At 38.7% G+C, this 17,592-nt stretch overlaps 1 protein-coding gene across 1 annotated transcript in view; it reads right to left on the bottom strand.

Annotated features, from left to right (window-relative positions):
• Positions 1-17,592, bottom strand: part of PKP2 (plakophilin 2) — a 45,515-nt gene that overhangs the window by 13,666 nt on the left and 14,257 nt on the right. Inside the window, exons 4-6 of the mRNA XM_035344583.1 lie at positions 15,911-16,049; positions 12,769-12,976; positions 6,638-6,815 (exon numbers count right to left, since the gene is read on the bottom strand). Coding sequence (XP_035200474.1) covers positions 6,638-6,815; positions 12,769-12,976; positions 15,911-16,049 — 525 coding nt within the window. The remainder of the gene's footprint in view (positions 1-6,637; positions 6,816-12,768; positions 12,977-15,910; positions 16,050-17,592) is intronic.

The following is a 17,592-nucleotide window of genomic DNA, read 5'->3' as shown; positions in this document are numbered from 1 at the left end:
AAATTACAACAGTTTAAAATGTTATTAATGACAAAGCCAAGAAGGCACAGCTTTGAATTTTCCTGTGGTTTACTACTGTAAAATGCATGTGACTTTAAATACTGCCAATGCAGTGCTGTACCCCCAGACCTAGGGAGGTATAGCTTTAGGTTAAATGTAAATGCATTGTAATTGTAGTTTTACTTTAGGTCACGCTGTTAATAATGTCCCTATTTATAAATTCATTCATGTTCTCATGGAATTCTGTATCACAGAATTAATATTCAGGTTCCTCTATATGGCATCACTTTAGAATTTGATTTTTCCTAATGATGTCACATTTGAGACATGTCACGCTTTAGTGAGTTTATGGTTATGCTGACAGAAATGTACATGCTACAGCCCTTCTAGTGCATAGCATAAATAGTTTCTGAGGTACATGGACTAAAAATACCGTTAAAAGATAAGTGTGGAATTTCCCACACCAAGGACACTTCTGCTGATATAGCACTTCATCTTGTCACAGTACGTTATTCTAAAAATCACTCAAGTTTACACAGCTGTGATCACGCTGAATGGCTGTAAAAGGAAGAGCCACCACTTGGCCTCATTTCTAGCGTGACTGTGGTGTGGCACGCAGCTTCATAGATCAGGAAGCAGAGAAGAGTATGAAGCTGAGGCACTGTCCTGCTCTGCAAAGGAAATGCATTGCTGAACTGTTTCCTTAAGTAGTTGATAATCAACAGTTTATCCAGCCAGAGACAACACTATGTGTATCTGTGTGTGTGCACGCATATATGGCCACTCCATTCCCCATCTTCCTTTCTCTCCTTATTACAACAACATGGATTGGGAAGGGAAGACCTCTTACTCTCCCACTTGTTCAACTACAGTTGGAACCATTTTACTCTAAATAGGGTCAGATTTAGTTCTCAAGGCAATGGGTTGTCAAGTAAAGTTTTTTTTCTAGTGAAATGCTGGGAAATTCCAGGAAGAAAATGTTATTAGACTGGGGAAAAAAAAGTGTTTCTGAGAAGCATCACATAAGAATCAATTACCAATAAAAAAATAGAAATAAAATTGAAACAATGGCAACATTTTGCTTAGCAAATTGCAAAACTGACTTCATCATGCCTTCTCAAGATTTGTGTCTCCTGACACTTGTAGCAACTCTCTCTGAGCTCAGGAGTTGGACTCTTGTAGTGAAGCTCCTGGAGGCTTTGAAACGTCCATCACTTGGGCAATTGCCATGGTTGGACTGGCCCAGAATTGCAGCTCCTGGCAAAATCATGGTGAGACTCCAGGGCTACCTAGAAATCTTCAAGCCTGTTATGCAAGCTTGTTTTACTTGCATTTCAACAGAATTATACTGAAACAAATACATCTGTGGAAAAAATAATCAGCTGGAGTCAAGATCAACAGTCTTGTAGAAAACCTCTTCTGCTACACAATTCCTGATGCTTCTGCCCTGCATCAGTACTGAACGGTTGGGAAGATGCAGCATTAGACAGATTGCTGCTTGCAGGGATGCTCTCCTTTGAGAGACTTAGAATTTAAGCTTTGATATAATCTAGCCATTAAAAATCTCTGACTTCTGGAATGCTCACATATGCTAATCCTGGTGACATGCCCAAACAATACTGCATGCTAAGTGGATGCATGTCACTACCTACATGCCTCGTTCATCTCACACTGAATTTGCTGCTTCTATTTTCTCCTGCACATGTATGGTAGAACTATATCTGTGTCTGAAGTAGGCATTAACCCTTATTCCAGTGACATTTATGGAGGATCAGCTAATTCCAAGTTGGGGAAAATTTTATGATCCAAGTGAGGTAAGTACAAAGCAAACAGCAAACATAAAACATTTTGTTGTAAAACAGCAAAATCAAGCATGATTTTGATAGAAGCAGAATGATAATATATGTTCAGTTACACTGCAAATTTAACCAAATGAAAGGGATGCTTCCTTTAAGCCAGCACTGAGTCACATTCTGGCAGACCATGTTGGAAAAGGTTTTTGCACTGCTGTGAATGATCCATACTACTGATAAGAAGGCTTTTGCTCCTGGGACTCATTCTGCCAAAACTGGTAATTTGAATTTAACTCAATTATGTGACAACTATTTCCTGAAATAGTTCAGGAAATTGTATTCACTTCATGCCTTATACAATTCAAAAATAAAACAGGGAGGGAAAGGAATTCAGGGATCTACACAGTAATGCTAGGCTGCAAGCTGCTGGCTGGAAATAACAAAATTCCTTTCAGGAATGGGGGGAGCAGACAGACCAAAGAGTAGACAAGAGAAGATAAGAACAGATAGAAATAAACCTAAAGGAATGGCTATGCTATGCAAAAAGCCTAGGTTCAAAGACTTGTTATCATTAGTCATTTGTTTTACAACCTCGGCTAGAAGCTCCCATTACAAACTTGATCTGCCATTACACTTTTCAGCCAACAGTGAGAGCTGTGGCCTTACTATCTTACTCCAGATAAAATTGAACTAGATGGTTATGCAGCCTCCTTGTCTGAAGTACAATGATACTACTTCCTCAGACAACAGTTTCCACTGTCTTTAAGAGTCCCTGTGTAATATAAAATAAAGCTGGGATGGACAACAGGTGAAAAGCAGTGATGCAAAACAAACCGTAGTTGTGGTCGTTAACTCTTAAAATATTGTTTTGCAGGTATAATCGTGACCAGTAAACATAACTTTTGGAAAGATCAGCCTGCCAAGGCAACACCCAGGACAATGCTCCCTTTAGCTGCTTCAGCAGAACAATCACGTTCTGTCCCTGAGTAACAGAAACATCTTACATTCCCGAACTTTGGGAACAGGTATTTCAAGGTACAAGTGTAACAAGATCATTATCAGCATTCAAAGTATAATAGACAGCCTTCTGCTGAGCCTTCCTTTTAATTCACAGGAAAAGTCATGCCAGAAATTCAATTTTGTATAAATAATATTCAAACCCACATATTCTACATCTTATTTGTTCAGACTTGGAGGAGGAATATGGAGGAGGAGGCTAAGTATCTCCAGAATACATACCCAATCCATTTCTATTGGAACTGGAGACAGAACTGTTATGCATACTATTTTCAGGCCAAGAAAGAGTGACTTACTCTTTAAAATCCAACAAGAGTTGTCTTGTCTGCAAACAGTTCACACTACTTCCCCATAGTTTAATATGCCAGTTTTACTTATCTGGCTTGTTGTCAGGCGACCAGTGAAGTCTTTTGATTAGTTTTACTCTGCCTGCTCTGTGCTTTTCTAATCGCATTTCAGAATTGAACAATACCATTATTTATTCTAACTGCTAATGCAAAATTGTGTGGTGTACACTGCTCCATTTTGGTCTTTAAAGTTTTGTGCCCTGCAGTTTCCTTAAAACTGTCAGAAGCAAAACTTTAGGACAAACAGCAGATCTTAGAGAATGGGATTAACAAATCCTTCCAACATTGGACTGCCTTATCAGTGAGTGCATGCACAGACCCACGCAGCTGACGTTCAGAATTCAACAATATTTCTTGCAGTTACTGGTTAGCAGAACAGGGAGTGTTCTGGTTGCTCACTCGTTCCAGCAGTAGTATCTGCAATATCATCTGCTAGATGGGAATTCACTTTCCCTCTTGACACTATGTTAAAGAGAGCTTTATTTTACTAGCTGTTAATTGTGTGGCACAGTGCCTACACCCATGTTAGATGACAGTGTTGGATTTGTACTGTGGCTGTCTCTGTCAGTCAATGGTTACATGCAAATTTTTTAAAAGAAGTTTTGGCGTCCTTCTATACCTAAGCACTGTACAATGCATAATATATCGTACTTCAAAGTACTATTTTTATCCTGTAATAGAAGCTGCAGGCTATAGACCTTATCAACATGCACAACAAACATGTTAGTATTACAAAAAGGAAGACTAATTACAGATTTATATTCTGGCACATATCTATGCTTAAAACATCTTTATTACTAGCATCATTCCCTCAATGCACAGATTTTTATTTTTATTTTGTGGTGTGCTGTTCTTAGTTTTGAGAGCTTCTTTGTGCAAATATTTTTTTAAGCAGCACATAAGTTAGGCATATAGTTGGTGATACTTTGGGAGGTGTGTTAATTTCCATTAAAGAGAAGCAAACTGATTCATGCTAAAAATCTTGTACTTTTGGTCTGTGCAAAAATGATAAACCTCATTAAAAACTATTCTCTGCTAGGAAGTATGTTGGCAATCCCACAGATCAACTTTAACTGTGAATTTTCAAGACCTTGTTCTCCTCTCAGTTATCATTTTCAGCGTTCAACCGTTTAAAGATGACAGGGAAAAGCATATGGGCATCACATTTTTTAAATAAGCAATGTATCTTTGGGAAAAGGCCAGTTTGAGAGACTTTTCAATTAAGGCTGCAGAACCAACTGCAGCTTTGAATTAGCCCCACTCACTTTCTGTACAGAGTAAGGTACATTCAGAATCCACTTTTATTTGATTTAAAACAATCCAGCTACTGTTACTCCTTCTTTGTCACATATCAAGTCATATCAAGTTGCTTCAATAAGCTCAGAAAGAGTAATACCATACTCAAACTATGAATAACTCTGTGCCCCCATACACACTGGCTTGCTGAGAAGAGATGGTTCCCGAGTCCAAATGCAGGAGCAAGTAGCACCATCATGACGTGGCACATCTGACAGCCAGACTGTTCTCTGTACATACGCAGCTCAGATTAATTCATACCAAAAAAGACGATCTGCTTCATTTAAGAGACAACACCACTAGTCAGACAGATTTTATTATGGCTAGTTAATGTTTCTCTGTATTTGTTTTTGAGCTATCAGAATAAATAAAAGCTAATTATTACTTAAAGCTGAAGTTAATTAGTAGTTGGTGGGCTGTCAGGGGTTACTGCAGAAGATGCTTTATTGTTGAATGTTTTGTATAGCTAACAACCCTTTTGTCCTTTGAAACCACACATGAGTCAGACAAAGGACTGTTTACACAGTACAAATTCATGTAATACAGCTAGATCTACTCTGCTGTAGGACATGTTAGCAAAACAGATAGATATGTGCAAGGCAAAATTGGGCAGCTTCCCAGCCTCTAAATTCCAAACTTAATTCCTTTTACTTTTCTAAGAAAAGTTTAAAACTTAGGCCTTGCCTTGACTCTCATATTATTACTCATTACTTTTTTCAACCTATGGCCTTTCAGGTAATCAAAAGACGTGTCTCTGATACTCACGTTTGTATTTACGTAATGTACAATCACTTTGAACTCACAAAAAAGACAAAGGGCCACAGTTTAGTAGACTGTTATTTTAAAAGGCGTATCCCATTTTAAAGATGTGACTTTTATACTGCAGTAATTTAGGGGTGGGTCTACTGAGGCCTTTTGATCTGTTTCGCTGTACTAGCTGCAGTGTTCATGAGGCTGTTACCTGATTGCAGCAGTAGATGCATACCTGGAAATCTATTCATCAACCCCAGGCAGCCAGGCCTTCATTTAGTTAAAGTTGTGAAAGAAGCTAAACGTGACTTATTTTGATTCAAAAATGACTAAATCCTAATTTAGCCATTTTCCAATCAGCATAACCACAGGTTGTGATACACTGAAGTCAGTGTCTTCGGCAGTAGTTGAAAACCGAACACTCCTCTGTACTTCTTTGTTCCATGTCCCCTTTCCAAGTCCTCTATTTAGATAAGAAACAATTATGGCTAGGGATTAACTCTTGCTGTGTACTTAGCCAAAGGATCTTTGAAGATGGCACTGAATATAACTGTTAGGTGTGGTTTATATGCCACATATAAAAAAATAAAAAAAAGAGTGACTTGGCTGCTGCTGAGCATGTTCTGCTTACTACCCAAAAGACTGCTCCCAGTCCTGGTAAAGCAGGTAAGACTCAGCAGGCATTATAGCAGGTCTCAGAGCAGAACTCACCCAGCATAAATGGCATAATCACTGTTGTTCCATTAATATCTAATGTTGCTGTAGATGAAAATGACTTGCTCAGTCTCTGGAAAGAAAATTCCAGGTACACAAGCAATTCAGTTGTTCCACTGATGGTCCTATGACAGCACAATTAATCCTCTATGTATGTTGTTAGTCTTACAGTAGCCCAAAAGGAAGCGATAGGGCTATTCAACACTGAAGTGTAATAGGGAAAAATTGTAAAAGAAAGCTGCCTGCCCTCTTTGTGATTTTATAGGAAATACTAATGCTCCTGGCTGTCCACAGTTAGTAACCCACTGTAAATGATGTTACCCACTGCTTGAATAAAACACATGACAGCAAATTTCTCTTGAGGCTTTAAAAGTCACCATTAGAGGCCTTAAAAGTCATCCACCAGAGCAATAGTCTCTAAAGTGGGGTGCAGAAAAAATATTTTTAGACCATTGATAATGAAAATAATATTAAAAAACAGCATTAATTTTGTCTTTATCTTTTAGTTTTTTACTTTCTTTGTTGAGTACATTTTATAATAATTTTACTGTAGCAAGCAGTAATTCTTCTGGTCTGACACAAAGTACATGAGGTATTTCAAAATATGATATATATGCAAACCCTTCTCTTGGTGCCATCACAGTTCAAAGGAAGAAAGTAAGTGTGCAGACCTGTTTTAGCACCACTATTAGTTTGGGTACTTGTAGACTGAGTGCTCACCTCAGGCATCCTGTGGCATTGTAGAAGATATCAGGGTCAGACAGAACACTTGACTTTGGGTAATCTCGATCTGGCCAGCCAGAGCAAGGGATGAGAACAGCTTCCGTCAAGGTCTGAAGGGCTTCTTTAACCAACAGATGCTTCAGCTGGTCATTGGAAGACAAATTCCACAACAAACCTGCAATATCCAAAATAAAATCAGAGTGGCAAAAGACTCCCCCAAAGTTTCCAAGACGTAATCTCAAACTCCTTTAAGTTAATCAGTGAAGGAGCCTGTCTGGCTCTCGACATCCTCAAGAGGAGCAGAAGAGGGTGATGAGAGCTCACCAGCCACCATGACACAACATCACACAATACTCTACCACATGTGATTGCACACTGCTCAGTCTTTAGAGTCACCAGTGAGAGGTGAGAGGCTTTTTTCTTATTTTCTCTCATGAGATAAGCACTTTGGCATTCAGCCATTCAGCCATAGACAGACTAAATGAACATAGTCTTCCTTTATCTCCAACTAGTGCAATTAGTCATATTATGTCAAACAATCACTAAAGTGACAAACAAAAGAATCTGAACTACACTGTGGAGTTTCTCTGTCAAAAAAAAAAAGGTGATTTTTTTGTATTGAACATTGTTAAAGTCTGAAATTGATGCCTATTGGTTCATGCCTTCTTTCTAGGGTTATGGAAAAAGGAGGCAAAAAATAGTGAATGTACAATGAATTTGATTTTCTGTGTCCTCTCATTGAGCAGGTAAATGACAGAGCTTTTAGGCATATGTACATGACTGGAGAGCACAGCAAAAGTTGTACCGTAACACTGAAGAAAGAAATAAGTAGCTCTGAATGTTCACTATTGCATTATTTACTGTAATTTTGCCCACCTCCTCCAGCTGTGTCAGTTTCACAAAGAAAACACTTCCTAACATAAAACTCCTTTCTGAGGATGCAGGTAGTTGTTTGACACAGGGAAAAGTGTTCATGGCAGTGTACTGCAACTCTAAGAGTGAACTTGAATGACTGGACTTTGATCTGAGGACGTGGAAATGGCGCCAAAACAAAGGGTGCACTTATCTGTGTAATTAAAGTCAGTTATCCATATAGTCCTTGCAATGCCTGACAAAGAAGTGCAGTTTTCCATGCCTCTGCATGTCCATTGCCAATTTGTATCTATCATCTTCTCAGTCACCAAGTAACACACATAAAACAGAGCTAACACCCAACACCTGTGATCATTTACAGATTTCCAGGGAGGAAATCATCCCATCTAGATGCCTGGCAGGACTAGTTGCACTTCCAAGTACCAACAACACACCGGAGAATAAACTTGCCAAGGGGGGTAGACGGGAGGCACAGTAAGTGAGTTTACAGGTCTTTGGAAACCTGCTGGAAGATGGGAGATGTGAGTTTACAGGTCTTTGGAAACTTGCTGGAAGATGGGAGATGCCCATTACCAAGTTTCTCTAACGCTTGATGGAAAAATTCCTTGTAAGAGGGAAAAGTGTTAACCACTGGTTGGCTGTCACTGTCCAGACAATTGTCACTAAACAAATTGTTAAGTAACACTACATAGCTCGTCTACTCACATGTACAAACACTGAAACAAATCTCAAATATGATATTGTAAAATTGGTTAGCTCTGCTTCTGTTCTATACCAACAAATGAAAAATCTTTTTAAAGAAGTCTTCCCTAGACATGCATTTTCACTACAAAGGCATTCATTGTCTTCCCCACTTGCTGCTCTAAGTTTCATAGACCTCCTCCTCCAAACACTGGCAGGGTATTAGTGAATGTTCCTTTCATCAGTTCAAAACAACAACAACAAATGTTTCTTTTGTATCTCCTTACACTTTGAATTTAATTACAGCTATTGTGAATAATAATACAATCAAAACAAAAGCCAGCCAGAAGCAGCCTATTCCTTCTTCTTGGATCAGCTCTTCAACCTCTGAATTAGGGGATAAAAGGAAGAATGTACTTTCCTGAGGGATAAGTAAGGCTTACAGGAAATCAGACAAGCAGTCCAAAGGGCATTGGTAATGGAAGCATGTTAAGACAGAACAGCATAAATGCATGGGCACAAGGACAGAATATCATATTAAAAGGCACAAGTGCAATTTGAATTACAGGCAGAAACCTAGAATAGAGGTCAGAATTGTCAGAACAGGATTTGAATGCTGTTCACGTTGTAAATTTTTTGACATAAATCCTACCTATACCCACAGGCACTGTCTCATTGGGGTCAGAATAATTCTCTTGGTGGCATTCTGTATTCTGTTCAATTTAGAAAATATCTTTAAGAGTGGGCCCTTTCCTTGCAGATATATGCTATAATGTATTCATAGTGGCATATTTTCCCCTTAGATGGTTATTTGGGAAAATGGGTGGGGTCTCCCTTAAAATTTATATTTCTTTCTATGACAGTTCTGTTTGTGCAGTAATTTTCCCTGCAGAAAAAAAAAAAAATTCTTTCATTTCTTTGATTTACACTGCATGATAAGAAGATCAAGAGGTTAGATACTCTCTAGAAGCTCATCTGGCTTACCTTCAAAAACTAATTTTTTTTTTTTTTTTCCATGCAACAACCATTTTCCTTTCTGTTCCTCAGTGTGCTCACTAACCCCTACAAAACATCGGTCCTTCTTGGCTCCGGCATTGTCTCAAAGTGATGTCCTCTCCTACTGTTCAGGAGTATCCTCATTCCTTTCCTAAAAGACATACAAGTTTGTATGTCAAATAAAGGACAAAGCCTATGGCTCCTTCACTTCAGTCTCATTAACCCTATAAGCACAGACATTGCACAGAGAAACCTAGCAGCCATTTTCTGCATGTGGGCATTAGGTCAACAGGTCCATGGTAGTTTTCAGACCACTGTCATAAGCACACAGCCACTTTGGTAGGGACACTGGTTTTGTTTTTGTGCATCTTCTGGAATGCACAGACTGTGGCAGGATACAGCACTTGCTACAATCAGCATTTATGTCTGTACATTTCATTGCTTTCAGTCTTTTCACCAGCCTCACTGCATGACTATGCTCAGGCTGTTCTCCTCAGCCAAAGAGCTGGCTTGCAATTGCATTTCTGGTGTTCAAACTGGAATATACACAAAGGGAAGAGTAGCTACAGGTTCTTATTTGTGGTGGAGTCAACACAAGTCATCACATTTTTGATACTGAGAGAACTATCCCCTACTTTCCTGTTATTCTTGTGAGCTTCTTAGCTCCTCTCTTCACAATGGGAAAGAAAAGGGAGAGCCAGGCCAGAAGAAAACACAGACCTTCAAAATACTCTGTGAGATATACAACATACGATATGGCTTAATATTAGGCACGGTTCATTGGTAGTAACTGTGCTGCTGCTAATTGGCCACTGACCTTAAAGATAAGCTTCTAAGGCTCAGATGTACTTTTCTCACATGCACAAGTACTAAGATTGTGTTTCTGAGAGGTAATGAAGAACTGTTTAAGAACACAAACATCTTATCTCCAAAAAACATCTTTATCATCACACATTTTTGTCAGGTGGAATGCTCTGGTACAAGCAGCAGAAACAAAAAGCTTTCCTCTCCTGAGCTTAGACATCTTTATTGATGAGTGTCACATGCTTTCAGGTCTGGGACGGGAGACTCTCACAGGAGTGCAGTGTGTAATTACCAGGTACTGACCTCTTATGGGGGAAGACATGCAGCTAGCTATCATATCATGCTTTTCGAAGTCTCTAATTTACAGGTAACTAACAAGTATGATGTGGAAAGACAGGCACCCGTCTCATGCTGAAGAGGTGGAATTCCTGATTCTGCATTAACCTTTTCCTGGAAGTATGTTGTTACAACACTCCACTGCAATTGCATGCATAGCTATGATATTCCTCTAGGCAATGAAGGAAGCCAAAGGCAATGAAAGGTACCAAAACTTCTAGGTTTTGAAACTTGAGACACCGATCATTCAGGGAAACTTGTTCTGTGGGGTTAAAACCATTTTGGTAGAAAGGCACTCAGAGGTTTGCACAGCGCTTGGAAAAGCCTTATGATGCAGCCCTTACAGGACAGTAATTCCAGTGCTTCCTAGATATCACTGTACATGCCAAGAGCATCTGGAAGTACCAACCTCAGTAAGCACATGCTAACAGTGATTGCCTACTTTCTGCCTGCAGCCTGCTCCTTGCCTGCCTTGTGTGGGCTGGGAAATAAATGTGGCTGGAAGGAAGGTTAATATTCTCAGAGAAAATCAATCAACAAGGCTGTCCCTTTGCCTGTGGGCTCCTCACAACTTGCTAGTGAGCAAGAATCCCTGAACTGATGGCAGAAAATCTACTGTAGTGACATTTTCACCAAGGGACCCAATGTTCTTCCTCCTGACCGCACATTTGCTCTTGAAATAGTGCAATACTCCTCTTGTCCTTAATTTTTAAATGCAGCTGATAGGAATGAAATAACATCAGAATATTTCGCTATTTGCTATTACGCTAACTACAACAACCTGCTCAGTATTGCCTAGATATTTTGTTAGTGTCTTGTATACTTAGATAAATGTTCAGTGACAGCAGTAATTCCAGAAAAAAAGGTGACCCTTCATCGGTTTTCACACTACTGAAGGGGAAGACAATATTCACAGTCTGTATTTTTCATCTGTACATGTCCTCCTGCATAAACAGTCAAATCTCATATCAGAAATGATGGAATTGCTAGCAAAAAATGAACAAAGTTTTCTGGCCACCGTGCCACCATTTTCACTGCTTGCCTCACTGGTGTGCAAATGCACCAAAAGACAACACGCTATGCAATAAATTATTTAATAATCATTAAATTAATGCAGATCCAATTCTGCATCTGATGACTGCGAAAAACTTCAATACATTTTAATGTTGCAGAGTCATAGAACTGAGCCAAAAGAGCCAACAATACAAAGCTTTGTTCTCCAGCTTAGGGAGCACAGTATTTTAAATACTTAAAAGAATGCAGAACTACAGAAGGTCTCAACATGCCTTTGCTTCAAGGCAGGGCTGCTTGACACCTTCTGTATCTTTGTAAGCACTGCTATTTTAATAGCTTCTGTTGCTGGTGTCTTTAAAGAACACTTGAAATAAATCTCCATTCATTTATTCATAATGTTTTCTTCCATTTGTAAAAGATAAACCTGTTCTTCCTTTGCATGCCACCTAAAATGAATGTGGGTCACCGGCAGCTGACTTCCTAGAGATACACTATGATCAGACAGGATTGCAGGGACAAAGTAATGGCAGTAATCACATGTTTCTTGTGAGAAATGGTGGCCTTTTACTCCCAGCATTCCTTCCACTACACTGATGTATGACAAAACATGTAATATAGAGGTTTTGATCCAAAGGGCTCTTCCTCCAAGATCACAATGGGCCACACTCATTTTTAAAAGTTTGTCAAGGAAGTAGAACAAAAAGGATGAGAACCTAACCCCCACAAAAACTGAATCAAGAAAGCAGGTCACTCCACTGATTGTGTCATATCATCTTTACAAAAAAATGGATGTTCTCCAGGAATTCTCTCCCTTGCACACAGAAATTGTTTCTGTGGCAGGGTTTTCTGCTTTTTGCCCATCTGAGAAGATGGGCTCTGGGCTGTAAATTGCTAGCAGTGAGTGAGTTCAAAGTAGAAATTTGTGGTGGTAGGGTTTATGGGGAGAAGGACACCTACATTCTATACCTAGTACCTGGCAGTTCTGGAGGACAGACCCAGCACAGTCTCCAACAAGGAGCTTGCAGCAGCACAGTGAGGGCTGAGCTGCAGTGGAAGTAGTGGGCAATAATTATGGTCCCTTGCACCTCTGGGACTGCTCAGAGCAATGTTCATCAATATGGTATGAAAGAATTTGCTATCTGGAACTTTACTTTCTTTTCTGGAATATCAAGACCTTTAAGATTCCTGTAAAAATATAGATCCATGTCATTCCTGAAGGAGCTTTAAGAGGGATAGTTGCAGTTCCTACTCTCTTCCTGCTGTTTTACACACAGATTGGTATTGGGTCTAAGGACTTTGTAATTCCACTCTAAGAGCTTAAAATAGGTGACAATGCTCTTTTATTTAGTCACTGAACTGGTATCTCAAACGGAAAGCATGTTCACTACTTAAAGCACTTCATGCTTGAAGGCACAGAAGGCTACCTGTTATTTGCTTTTTCGTTTCCACATCCTTGGTGTATTGGAGTAAACGGAGCAAGACTGGGATCCCTTTCTGCTCTGACACTTCCAGTTTGTTGTCATTGTCCTCAAACACCAAATTTCTCAAAGCACCGCATGCTGCCCGCTGAATGTCCTCGTTCTGAATGTCAAGAAGCTGTAAAAGTCTGGGGATACCACCAAGTGAGAAAACCTGTGAGGAAAAGAAAATGCAGTAGAGAATAGTTAGATACTGAAAATGACAAAATCCACTCCCTCTTCCCCTTGCCAAAACTTTATTGTTGTGGGGCCTTTTTCATTTGCTTGTTTGAAACACTTAAAGCACATATCATTAATCATTTGGACATGACTCTTAACTTCTGGGCTTTCATATGAGTCATAGTTCAAATCCACACCTAAGGGAGGCATCATGTTTTAGTAATTAATGCAAGAGAATGAAACTAGCTGTTTTCCAGCTCTGCCACAGATTTGTACTTGCTGACAAGACATTTGATTGCTCTGTATTTTAGCTTCTACGTTGGTGAGATGTATATTTGAGATTTAACTCTGGAACATTCATTAACTGCTTTGAGGTTTCTGGACGTAACATGTTCCTGATGTGCCAGATTGTATTTTTTTCAGAGCCAGGCTGGTGGAAAAGATAATACTTTTCCCTGTTAACTTCTGTGCATGTGCTGACTCTATGTTAAATAAGAATACAGTTTACTTGGTACTCATCTGTGGCATACTGAGAAAAACATAGAGAACTTCAAAATATAAACCATTAAACATTGTAAGCTGAATCACCAACATTTAACAAAGACTACTCTTCAGCGTCTAAATTTTAGAAAATGAAATTTTGGCCCCAAATGAATGAAGAATTAAGAAGCTGTTGTTTTATAACAGCTGTATGGAAACAAATAGTTTCCAACTTCTACACATTGTGACAGATGATGAATGCAGTATGAGCTGTGATGCAGTATAATCAAGCCTTGGCTCATTTAGGAGTGAGATTACAATAGAAAATATCTTACATTCATGTACAATTGAGGATAGTTTCTTCTAGCATCTAAAAATGCCATATAGTTTTGAGGACAAACTCATCCTTGTGTAGAAGTGACAGCACATGAAAGACTTAGAAATCTGATATAACTGTTTTGAGCACTCCAGAGCCTAATGATAAAAAGAACTTGATATGACCAACCGTTGTTGGGAACCAGAAGAAATGAACTGCAACAAAGCCTTTTGCCCTTTGTACACCGGCAAACTACACTGCATGTCTGCCTTTCCTCTGATTCCGCTGTACAAAAGGCGGTTTCTTGCTGCTGTTGCACTGTTGACCTGATCTTCCCAGCATTCATTCAAAAACATCTAGATTCTAACAGAAGGAAATACAGAAATCTATATCTTAAGGTAAACGGAGATTAGAATGCTCTGAAAGCACAGACCCATTTTATTACGGTAGATAAGCCTGTTTGACACCAGTACCTTAGGGTTCTTTTATTTGTTTCTTTGTTTTTAATTCAAACATTAATCAGACTTTCTGTCAGTAATCTTAAGTGAGTTGTAGCTCTGGTAAAACAAGTGTTGTTAGTTGGACCCCACATGCAGAGGAGCTTTACAAAAGCTATTGATTTGTCTGTACAAATTTTCATTGGTAGACAAAATCCACCAAAATACTGTAAGACCACATATTCGAAAGAAAAAAGAAAAGCCACTAGGCTTAAAAACTATCATGTAACAGGGAACAAAGCATTAGGAGACAATGAATGCACACTGAAAGGGTAAAAATGGCAAGTAAGACAATGCAAACAAGGAAGGGTCTTATGGGTACCAAATAGAAAAGCTCAGCTAGGATACATGGGATAAACAGGAAAACAGAAGAAGGATTCAGGCTGACTGGTTCAGTTTGAACTTTTTTACTCATCTGCTTGTTCTTCAGGGAAGCTGCCTGAGATAGGTTTGAATAATAAACCACCTTCACACATTCAGTTCTGAAACTCTGTCCTCAAACTAAAGTTAAAGATGCTAATTATACAGGTGTTCTTTCCAAAACAGAGTTTGATCTACGGTGAAGTATGTTAAAACTACTAAAGGACTGAGTGATGTCTGGTTGTCACTGAACTGGACTGCATATACATGAATACAGAGTTCAGACTGAAATTACATATAAATAATACTGAGCAAATCCTGAAATAAAGCAAGTGTAAGATATTTTTAAGTGGTTAAAGTAAAATAAACGACCGCTGTACACATGAACTATCATTCTGTTTAACAGTGAAATTTAAAGAAAAATGAAGATAATATTTTTAATATGCCCTTTCAAAAAAATTTTAAGAGTTTGACCTATTTGATCAATCTATACAATATATAAATGTATTTGTACAGTCCTAGAAAGCCCCTGTCAATTTGCCTCATCCATATCCTGTTTTAACACATTTCTGTGGTCCTAGCAAACCCTGAAGGTTGGATAATTTTGCAGGGTACTCCCAGACTTTCCATTTCTGGGATATTTCTGCACCAATAGTGTAAGCATGCCAGTCAAAAATGAGAGATGAGAGCAATTATATTGATAAGAAGTTCAGACTCTACGACTTATAAAGGCTGAAAGAATTATGTTCATTTAGCCTGCGAAAGAGTAGGCTTGAGCGGGTATACACTTAGCAGCCACAACACACATGAAAAATCATTATAAAAGGGACTGAAAAATAGACATTTTTTTCCATATCCATCAAGACAAAATAGAAACTAATGAACTTAGTTTGCAAAAGGAAGATCTAATTATACTTTAAGACTAACTGAGTAGTAAAGTTCTTTGATCGTCTGAGGGAGCTTTTTAAAAAAAAAAGATCAGAAACATCTCCAATTACAAATAGTTTGGGTGAATTCTTGATGTCCTTTCTTAGTCTACATTTCCATGTTTCCTATCACAAAATGCTAAAACCCAAACTTCAGCTAGCATAGACCAGTGCTACTCTACAGACCTAAATAATCTGCAGCAAAAGGCATCAGCATATTTTAGGGAAAATATTCAACATCAGTATCCTACACGGTTTCCTGGAACACATTTTTTCATGTTGGTAAACAGAGCCATATAGTACTGTTATTTGCTCTACCTGATGGAAGCTTGTATAAAAAAATCACCTACTTTTCTTCTGGCTTCTGCTTTCTGGAAACACTCATGCTGTATGAAAGTCACTGCAGCAAGAATCCTTGGTACTGACTGTGTATTTTCACTTTTCAATATGCTCACTGCATGCTCCAGAGTCATCTCCCCTTCTGGGCTCCTTAAAAGTATAATTGAAGAAAATATAGTGAAGAAAGACTGTAGAAAATCATCATTTATACCGTGAATTTTCTTGTAATACCACACTATTCATATTTTTCAATTAGCTTTACTTAGAAAATTATTCTCTTACTAGTAGAAGAAAATATTATAAAAGCTTTAAGAGAAGTTAATATTCTGAGGGAAGAGAAAGTCATAAATTGAATTGTTGCAGCAGTAAGAGGTTGTGGACAAAGCAAGACATTCCTGAAATTATAAAAACAACATGGAAACATTAGCAGCTGAAGGGCTACAATCACCTTGAGTAAACTGAGTAAGTACGTTGCCTGTGGTAGGATTAAAAATATGCATGGCCATTTTCTTTCTAACTGCCTGCATGTTTCCTTGAATAATAATTGTGTGAGACCATATCAAAAATTGGAAAGAGAGGTCACCACAGCCATTATCTTATTTTCCTAGTAGAGGGAACAAAACAATTCATGGCACAATCAGGTGCATGTTAATGCACCTGGGATAACCTGGGTGGTAATGTCCCCCAGCCTTTTTACTTACTGTTGGTTTCAAACACTCCCCACCCTGAGGAGGGAGGAAAAAAAAACGGAAAGGGAAAAAAAAAAAAAGTGTGTGTGGGGACACAAAACCACACCTATTCTATTTATTTTTTAACTAAATAAATTTGTACAACCAGATCACAGTCCGGCCAGACAGGTATAAGAAGGTAGTTTGTGAACGTGTAAGGGTAGTCACCTTCATCATCCTGATTCACTAGAATCATGAGAATCATTTCAGCAAGTACATCTAAAATTTGAAATTTTTATACAAATACATTCTTTGATAAACAGGTGCTCAGGAAACACATTTGCTTAAATTGATTTTTTTTTTCTTTTAACTAAGATGAAATGTTAAATAATACATGATGTTCAGATTAGTGAAGAAATGTTTTAATACTGAGAAAAGAACCACATGTAAAGCACGTGTTTGTGCAATGTACCAGGAGCCAGTAGGTTCTTCAGCTCTGAGGCCATCTCAGGAATGGACTGGCAAGAACAAAAGAGCCTGGAAGCACAGGCTTGCCTAGAACAGGCTGCAGACAGGCAAGGTAGAAACAAGCTGGCAGAAACCAGGCGGATCTCTCACAGAGAATCCTGGTACAAATGCATTGAGATCAGACCAAAATATTTATGATGAACTTATGTCCTCTGAGACAAAAAAGGATTTTGTTGAATTTTTTTTTTCCACTAGCTAACCTGTAAATCACAAGGCAAAAGACGATTAGTATAGCTGTAAGGCGAGTAAAGAGATGAAGTAGCACCTGTTCCAAATGAAGTTGTACTCCAGTACCCTGACATTTCCACCTGCCTTTACATTTCCATTTGGTATAAATCACTTTATTTCCCGTCTTCCCCCCTCCCCCGAAGTGGTGTTTTGAGCAAATATGCTGCATATATAGCTGCTGAAGCATACTTATGCAAGACAAAGATGAAATGGACAGTGTGCTGAGGATGTCAATGGAGAGGTTAAGTCGAAGTGCATTTAGACAGAAC

The sequence above is a fragment of the Oxyura jamaicensis genome, chromosome 1 (assembly GCF_011077185.1).
Source record: "Oxyura jamaicensis isolate SHBP4307 breed ruddy duck chromosome 1, BPBGC_Ojam_1.0, whole genome shotgun sequence".
Lineage (NCBI taxonomy): Eukaryota > Metazoa > Chordata > Aves > Anseriformes > Anatidae > Oxyura > Oxyura jamaicensis.
Note: the sequence above shows the minus strand (reverse complement) of the source record. Positions and strands in the feature narration are given on the sequence as shown.